General features: G+C 57.8%; 1 protein-coding gene across 1 annotated transcript; it reads left to right on the forward strand.

The window, feature by feature from the left end:
* The first annotated feature begins 206 nt into the window (after nt 1-206).
* On the forward strand, nt 207-5,828 carry MRPL4 (mitochondrial ribosomal protein L4). The gene is made up of 9 exons (XM_037818189.1): nt 207-363; nt 442-508; nt 600-750; nt 2,134-2,185; nt 3,012-3,129; nt 4,002-4,108; nt 4,196-4,305; nt 4,382-4,458; nt 5,545-5,828. The coding sequence occupies exons 1-9, from the start codon at nt 307-309 to the stop codon at nt 5,688-5,690; spliced, it is 885 nt and encodes a 294-aa protein (XP_037674117.1). The 5' UTR covers nt 207-306; the 3' UTR covers nt 5,691-5,828.
* The last annotated feature ends 3,192 nt before the right edge of the window (nt 5,829-9,020 follow it).

Raw genomic sequence — 9,020 nt, forward strand, 5'->3', positions numbered from 1 at the left:
AAGTCTCATTGGCTGGATTCCTGGCGAGGGGGCGAGGCCCACGGAGGGGGCGTGGCCTCTCTCTGGCGGGCGTTGCGTTTTGGGGTCTCGTAGGTAGTCTTTTAGGCCGGGAGTGAAAATTGGGGTTCAGGGGGCTAGTCTTGAGGGGGCAGGCGGGGACACGCGGCGTCCGGCCTGGCCGTCCTCGCTCGGGCGCCCCCGGCTTTCCAGCGCCGAGTTCCCGCGGAAAGGGCGCGTCGCGTGCGTGACGTCACAGCAAAGCGCCGCGCCGCCTCGACCTCTCCTGGTGCCGGGAGCTGCGCGGCGATGCTGCGGCTTCTCGGCGCCGGGGCTCGGGCCTGGGTTCGGCCGGCGGGCTGCCGGGTGAGGCCGGGGACGGAGGGCGGGCTCGCCAGGCAGTGGCCGGGGGGCGCCCTTCACTCTCGCCCACTCTGCCCGCAGGCCCTGAGCTCGCTGGCGGAAGAGGCTGCGCGGCCGGCGGAGGAGCCGGGGCCCACTGCTAGCGCAGGTGAAGCTGTGGGGGACGAGCTCGGAAGGTCGGCGGGGAGCCCTGACCCTTGACCCTGACCCCTGACCACCCCCACCCCCAATCGCTCCAGGTCCTCCGGCGCCCATACTGCGCAGGTGCGAGCTCCCGGTGCCCGCTCACCGGCGCCCGGTGCAGGCCTGGGTGGAGTCCCTGCGGGGCTTCGAGCAGGAGCGCGTGGGCCTGGCCGAGCTGCACCCCGAAGTCTTCGCCACGGCGCCCAGGTGAGGGTGCGGGGGTGGCGCGAGGAATCGAGGTTCAGGGATCGGGGTGAGCTGAGCTTCGTACCTTTGGGAAAGGACTGAATCTCTGGAGCCGCGACTTTGGCCACCTGCAGAGGGGTATGGTAGCATTGTCTGCTGCAGAGCTGTGGCGAGCTGGAGGGGTGAGAGGTAACATCCACTAGGACCAGTTGGGCTCACATCTTGCCTTTCAGTCTGGTGCCTCAGTGCCCCCATTTTGTCCAGCCTCGGGAGGTTGCAGTGTTGACTAAATGAGTTAATTATGGCACATAGTAAGTCCTATAGAAATGTTGGTATTGTCACTGTTTTGTGCAAAAATGAGTGCTAACAGTGACTGAGGCTTTACTAGTGCCTGGCACAGACTATTTGCATTTCATTTAACTGGATCCTCCTGGCAACCCCAGGAAAAGGTTTCCTTATCCTTATTGTGTAGAGAAGGAAATTGAGGCACAGAGGAGTTAAGTAACTTGCCCAAGGTTAAACAGCTTGTAAGCAATAGAGCTATGCAGGCCATCTCCCAGGGCGAAGCTCTTGCTTGCTAAGCTGTACGGTATGTAGGGCTACTAAATTGTTAATGTTAGTGGGATTATTATTTATTTGATTTGGTCCCTGCCTTTGCTCAAAACACAACATATTTTGATTATTTGGTAAATGTTTATGAAGCACTAGGGTGTGCCAAGTTCCATTTGAGGTGTTGGGAATATTGTGGTATTCACCAGGGTTGCTCATGTAGGACAGGGCTCAGCTCACCTTCCATAAAGGGCCTGATAGGAAATATTTTAGGCTTTGCAGGCTGTATGTTTCTGCTGCGACAACCCCTCTCTGCTGCATTTACTCCTGTCTTCCATGATAGCACAGAGGCAGCCACAGACAGTATATCAGTGAATGAGCATGGCTGTATTCCAATAAGACTTGATTTACCAAAATAGGTGGCAGGCCAGATGTGGCCTGTGGGTCATGGTTTGCCAACTCCTGGCAAACTACCCTGGCAGCCATATCCAGTGAAGTCACATCCATGAGTCATGTTTATAATTTTAACTTTTTTGCCGTGAGAAGGAGGAAAGGGTGGCCCTTTCTTTAGCCAGGGAGCTCCTCTCGGAGATACTGTTTCCATTGAGACCTGTAGGCTGAAAAGGAACTGTCCAGGGAAAGTGTTTCCAGAAGAGGAAAGGCTAGTACAAAGGCTCTGGGGCTGCACGACATCTCACAGAGAGGCCGGGGTGGCTGGAGGTGAAGAGTTGGGGCCAGAGAGGGCTCTGGAGGCTGAAAAGGGGAGCCTGGTGTTTCATGTGGTGGGGTAGGGAGCCGTGGGAGGGTCTTAAGTGGGGTGGTGCCCCCCTCTCATGCCCCTTCCCTCCCCCACAGGCTGGATATCCTGCACCAGGTCGCCATATGGCAGAAGAACTTCAAGAGAATTGTGAGTGCCCGGCGGCGGGCAAGGTGGAGGGAAGGCACTCTTGGTGTGGCTTCTCCGCGCCACTCAGCTTGGTTTGGGGCCTCCGTCCCGAACTATTCACTGATAGGTCATTTGCCAGGCATTTACTGAGCCCCCACCAGGCACGTGGCATCGTGCTGGGTGAGAGGGTCTGGGAATGGATAAGGCAGGCAAGAGGGCAGGCTCCCTGCCTCCTGAAGCTCAGGTCTAGGGGGAGAGGTGGACGTGAACCAGTAGTCGTGTCTGTAAATGTGTCATTATGAGACGTTGTCCTGGGGAAAGGGGCATTTAACCCCAGGTCTGCAGTAGGAGTTAACCAGGTAAAAGGGGGCACTGGGGCTGGGACTGAGATAGCAGGGACAGCAGTGCAAAGGCCCTGTGGCAGAGATCAGTGGGAGCGATGGTGAGGAGTGTGGATTTGATGCCAAGAACACCAAAGAGGCCCGTATCAGTCAGGGCCTGTCCTCCCTGGGATGGCTCCCCATCGTCCTGGGAATAAAGCCCCGTGTTTGAAGCCCGTCGTGATCCCCCCATCCTGCACCCCTCCCCCATTCTCCCTGGCCACATCTTCCTCACGTCCTTTTAGTTGCAGCCATGTTAAAATCATTCACAAATTCCTGAGCAGCTGTGCTGTGCCAGGCAGCAGAGATCTCATTGTAGAGCGGGGTGGAGTGAGTGATTCTGGTCCCCCGCCAGGCGCTCGGTGCTTGCCCCGTTAGAGCCCCCATTGCCTCCCTGGTCCTGGCTCCGGCAGCTGCTCGATGACCTCTGCCTCGTGAACCTGACCTTCCTCACCCTGCACCCACAGAGCTACGCCAAGACCAAGACGAGGGCCGAGGTGCGGGGCGGGGGCCGGAAGCCCTGGCCGCAGAAAGGCAGTGGGCGCGCCCGGCACGGCAGCATCCGCTCCCCGATCTGGCGAGGAGGTCAGCGGGGCGCGGCGGGGGCGGGGCAGCCCACCTGGGCAGGGGGCCGTGGGACGCAGGCCCTCAGACCTCCCTTGAGCCCACCCAGCGGGGCAGATGAGAGAGGCCCCCCTCTCCCTGCAGCCTTGGTGTCTCCCCTCAGACCCCAGCCACAGCCTCTCTCGCCCAGGCCGCACTCCACACAGTTGCCACAGGGACCTGCCTAAATGTCGCAGCTCCCCTGGCCTCTGTGTGTGAAGTCCGAGCACCTTCCTTGGCTTTCAGGGCCCTGGGAGCTGCAGACTGCCCCTCTGCCCCCCTTTCACACCCCCTCTGACCAGACTGAGCCCATCTGCCATTTGCCTGGCCCAAAGGTGACTGTTGGGGGCACACCTCCTCCAGGAAGCCCTCCCTGATCCTCCCTGGTCCTCCCACAGCCCCTTGTGCCACTCCCAGCCCTGAATCCCCCTGTGGTTGGCACAAGGCCAGGGGCCAGGACTGTCTTGCCCCCGACTATACTCCTGGGGCCCAGCAGAGGGTGGACACCCCAACAAAAGCAGCCTGTCCTCCTGAAGGGTCTCCCTGACTGCCCAGCTCCCACAACACACTCTGTGGACCCCATTGCAACCTGCACGGCTGCCTGCCTTCTCTCTTTGCTCGGAGCTGCTGATCTCTTGGTAATCGCGGTGTTCACCGCTTGTGCCAATTAATTACGCTCCCGTCCTGTGCTGTTTTACGTGATCGTCTCCCAAATTTGCGGTGTCCTGTGAGGCAGGGGCCCTCGGCTCTCGGGGTTTGGTGGTGGAGGAAACCGAGGCCCGGTGAGGCGGAGTCACCTGTCCCGGCCTCCCCTCCCCTACTCCAGCCCTGCTCAGCGGCCTCTGTCCCCTCAGGAGGCATCGCCCACGGCCCCCGGGGCCCCACCAGCTACTACTACATGCTGCCCATGAAGGTGCGCGTGCTGGGCCTCCAGGTGGCGCTGACCATCAAGCTCACCCAGGTACGCCCACGTCCCCATCCCGCCGGGGTGCTGGAGTCGGGGGGACTGGGGGGCCCTGGACCCCGGACCATCCTCTCCCCCCTCCAGGACGACCTGCACATCGTGGACTCCCTGGAGCTGCCGACCGCGGACCCCCAGTACCTGACGGACCTCGCCCGCTACCGCCGCTGGGGGGACTCCGTGCTCCTCGTGGACTTGTGAGGGGGGCCGGGCTGGGGGTGGGGGTCCCGAGCCCCACTGCGCAGAGGGGCTCACTCGCGGCCTCCGCTCCAGGGCACACGAGGAGATGCCGCAGAACGTGGTGTCGGCCACCTCGGGGCTGAAGACCTTCACCCTCATCCCGGCGATCGGTGAGCTGGGGGCCCTGCCCGCTCCCGGGGCCCAGGGTCTGCACGTGCGGGTGGGAAACACGGGGCCGCCTGGGGTCCTGGGTCTCCTGCTCGGTCACCGGGTGGCCTCGGGCAGTGGCCAGCCCTCGGTTTCTCTGAATGGAACGTGGGGAGAGTGCGGTCTGTCTCGAAGAGATGCTTCCAGGCCGCGAGCTGGTGCCACCTGCCCTTGCCTGGCTGCTCACCCAGAGGGCGGCCTGTTGCCCTTGAGCACGTCACGCCTGTCACCTCACTGACATATCAGGGCTCTCCCCCACGTCCTGCCCCGTGTGTCCTGCTGCCTCCTGGACAGCTGCTCGTGGGGGTCCCACCCGCTTCTCAGCACACAAGACCACCTTCCTGCCAGCAGCTCGGGCTCAAGCTGCCCCATCACCCCCAACTCCTCTCGGTCTGCATGTCTAGCCTGTTTGCTCACCCCCTCAGCTCTGCCTGTAGATAGATGCAGAACCCAGCAGCTTCTTCCTACCAGAGTGTAGCCCTCGTCATCCTGTCCAGAGCAGCCGCCTCTGCCCATCCCCTGTTGGCACCCTCGTCCCCATAGTCTGTCCTCCCCACAGCAGCCAGAGGGCACCTGTGAGTGCCTGAGTCAGGGCACGACCCTCCTCACTCTAGAACCCTCCATGGCTCCCACCTCTCTGGGAGCAAAAGTCAAAGTCCTCCCCACAGCCCTGCATGATTTGCCCTGTCACCTCCCCGCCCTCATCTCCTCCCACTCTCCCTGTCCATCCCTCCGCTCTTGCCCCACTGGCCTCCCTTGGGGACCCTGTGTTGGATCCCTTTGCCCTGCATCGTCTGTTTCCACACTGGAAGGGAAGGCAGGGATCCCAGTGCTGGGGGCTCAGGGCCAGACAGGACAGTCCCTTGCCCAGGTCTTGCCGGTGGCAGGTGGCTGAGCCGGGATTTGAACCCCGAGTGCCGGCTCCTGAGCCCCCGCCAGGCTGTGGCATCCCTGTGCAGTTGAGCACTTCCCCAGGCCGGTCGGGACTGGCAGGAGTTGGGGTGGGGGGCAGTGGCACCCTGACCGCACCCCGTTCCCCCCGCCCCCAGGCCTGAACGTGCACAGCCTGCTCAAGCACCAGACGCTGGTCCTGACGCTGCCTGCCGCCGCCTTCCTGGAGAAGAAGCTGCTCTGGCACAGCTCCCGCTACAAGCCCCTCTACCCCTTCCGCCTGCCCTACAGCGACTTCCCCTGAGCCCAGGCCGCGCCACCCAGGACCCAGCCACCGCCCTCCTGCCTGTGATGGGAGGCCACGCGCTGCCCCCAGCAAGGGGGCCGAGGCCAGGGAGAGGCCCAGCAGGCCTCGCAGCCAGGACGGGCATCTGGGCCGGGAGCCATGCTCACTCCCGCCCCGTCTCTTCTCAGTTCACAAAATAAATTTTATTTTTTATTCAAAGAGAAAAGAGAGAGATTGGCTCGCTGCGGTTTTGCTTATGTGACTTGCTCCTTTTGGCCGAGCGGACTCCTTCCCTGGGGCTGGGCACCACCGGCTGCCAGGACACCCCCTCACGGTGCCTGCGGGCTCTTTGAAGGCCCCCTCGGTGCCCTTCGGAGGAATTACCTGGAATTAGCGTGCCTGGGCGAGTCCCAGAGTGGGGGTGCCCGCAGGTCCTGGGAGCAGGCACCTGGCAGGGCCTGAGCAGAGTCACCCGGGAAGGCGGCTTCATGCTCCCTCCAGGCAGGGAGGGTGGGCTGGGTTCCCCGAGTCATGTCCATGCCCCGTGCAACCTGCATTTGCACCCAAACGTTCCCCCTAAGCTCAGAATCAAAAGGCAAACGTCACGGTAAGTGAGCCGTTTTTTAAAAATCGCCCAAATCCTCATTCTTGAGTTTGCAGGTGTTGCTTGGCCTCAAGTTAATTGTTTTGGAATTGATTGGAAGTTGCCCGTAATGTCTGTCGACACGTGTGAGCCCACGTGAAACTTCTCCAGGGCTTCTCCGGGGAGTGCCTCTGGTGCTTCCAGCACATTCTTTGAGAATCCACAGTAGACTTAAATTTTTATCCTTAAAGCAGTGGATTTGACCCAGTGAAAAAAAGAAAAAGCCACTTGGAGCCAAACAGCAAAAGAGGGGTGAGAGGCTGGGCAGGGGATGGCATGTGGCCCCTGGGGGCACCGAGGTCCAGAGCTGGATTCAGCTCTGGGCCCCCCAGCCCACAGCCTGGCAGGTTGGAATTTGGAGAAAAGACACAGCTCGCTCTTGGGCGTCAGAGCCAGCAGGAAGCCAGGTGAGCCCAGCCCCAGCCCATGCTGATACTCCAAAGAATGTTCTAGAACCTTATCCACTCCCACCCCCACCCCCCATGGCTGGAACCCCCTCAGCCAGATAAGACATGAAAAGGCATCAGATTTGGGAATGAGTAATAGTGATGGTACAATGACATTGAATGTAATAATTAATACCGCTGAACTACATATTTGAAACTGATTAAAAGAGGAAATTTTTTTAAAATTCAGTTTTATTGAGTTATGTTCACATACCATACAGTCATCCACAGTGTACAATCAGCTGTTCACAGTAGCATCATATAGTTGTGCATTCATCACCCCAATCTAATTTTGAACATTTTCCTTATACCAGAAAGAATCAGAATCAGAATAAACAATAAAATTAAAGAACACTCAAATCACCTCCCCATCACACCCTATTTTTCATTTAGTTTTTGTCCCCATTTTTCTACTCATCCATCCATGCACTGGATAAAGGGAGTGTGATTCACAAGGTTTTCACAATCACACTGTCACCCCTTGTAAACTACATTGTTATACAATCATCTTCAAGAGTCAAAGCTACTGAGTTGCAGTTTGATAGTTTCAGGTATTTACTTCTAGCTATTCTGATACATTAAAACCTAAAAAGTGTTTTCTATATAGTGCCTAAGAATGTCCACCAGAGTGACCTCTTGACTCCATTTGAAATCTCTCAGCCACTGAAGCTTTATTTTGTTTCATTTCACTTCCCTTTTTGGTCAAGAAGATGTTCTCAATCCCGTGATGCTGGGTCCAGATTCATCCCCGGGAGTCATATCCTGCGTTGCCAGGGAGATTTACACCCCTGGGAGTCAGGTGCCATGTTGGGGGGAGGGCAGTGAGATCACCTGCCGAAGTGGCTTAGAGAGAGGCCACATCTGAGCAACAAAGAGGCACTCAGGGGGAGACTCTTAGGCACAATTATAAGCAGGTTTAGCCTCTCAAAAGGGGGAATTTTAAGTTGCATACATGTTACCAGAATAAAAAAAAAAAAAAAAAAACCCACATGGAACTGTACAACAGAAAGTGAACCCTAATTTAAATGACAGGCTACAGTTATTAATACAGTTACAATAATATGGGTTCATCCACTGCAACAGAGGTATCATGAATGCAAAATGTTAATAATAGGGAAAATGGGGGAGGAGGTGTTTGGAAACTACTTTCCTGTGTGATTTTTCTGTAAACCCACAACTGCTCCAATTAAAAAAAATTAATTAAAAAAAAAGGCGTTAAACCTATGATCCAATGTCTGGAATGTGCTTTAAAACACTCAGTGGGGTGTGGGGAGAGAGGACATCAGATGGGCGTGAGAAGGGGAAGGTGGCCCGTGGGGTTCTGCTGCTGCCTGTGTTTCAAATTCTCCATAAAAATAAGTCCTTCAAGAAGGAGAGTGAGAGATGGGTGGAGACCCATCAGGGCAGTTGTTGCTACCCGCAAGCCCCCACCCCAACCTCGGAGGGGGGGAAAGAGCCCAGAGAAAGAGGGGACTGCAAGGCTCCAGGGGACTGTGGCCGGAAAAGCCAGAGCAGGCCAAGGGGCGGAGATTGGGAGAAACTCAGAGACAAGAGGTAGGTGGCTGTGATGGCCGGGGTCAGGGCACCCAGGAGACAACCAGAGAGGGTGACAGGGTCTCTGGAGAGAGAGGCTAGAGGGCGGAGGGGGGAGCGTCCACCCAGATCACAGATGCCCCCGCCCCGGCGATGGGGTCTGCAGGAGAGGTAGAGACTTCAGACAGCCCTGACAACACCCAAGAAGAGCTTTACACACCCACCAAGTCCTGGTCACCCAGAGTGCAAAGCCACCAGCCAAGGAGGGACTGCCCTGTCCCTCCGCCCTGCACACACCAGACCCAGGGAGGGGGCAGGAAGAGAGGGGGCATCAGAGAGACTGCCCCCCTCTCCCCTACGCCCATCCCAAGGCCTCCAGCTCAGGGCAAGAAAGATTCCCCCACAGAAAACAACTTCCAAGGCTGGAGGGAGTTGCAGACATGTGCTTCCTTGGAAAATCCACCCATCATGCATTTTCACTTTATATCCTGGGGCCATGTGGAAGAATTGTGATCCTGCAGTGAACAAGCTTTATGGGAACCCAGAGGCAGAAGCGTGTATTTCTGCCTCGGAAGTTTGGGGCAGATGAGATTCTCAGAGCTGAATCCGAAAGAAGCGGAAAGATACGACGTCCACTCTCCCTCTGCATCTGGCTGTGCCAAGTGCCGTGCACAGATCACCTTTAGTGAAAGCTCACATCCATCCTTTGGAACATGTGTTATCATC

The sequence above is a fragment of the Choloepus didactylus genome, chromosome 25 (genome assembly GCF_015220235.1).
Source record: "Choloepus didactylus isolate mChoDid1 chromosome 25, mChoDid1.pri, whole genome shotgun sequence".
Taxonomy (NCBI): domain Eukaryota; kingdom Metazoa; phylum Chordata; class Mammalia; order Pilosa; family Megalonychidae; genus Choloepus; species Choloepus didactylus.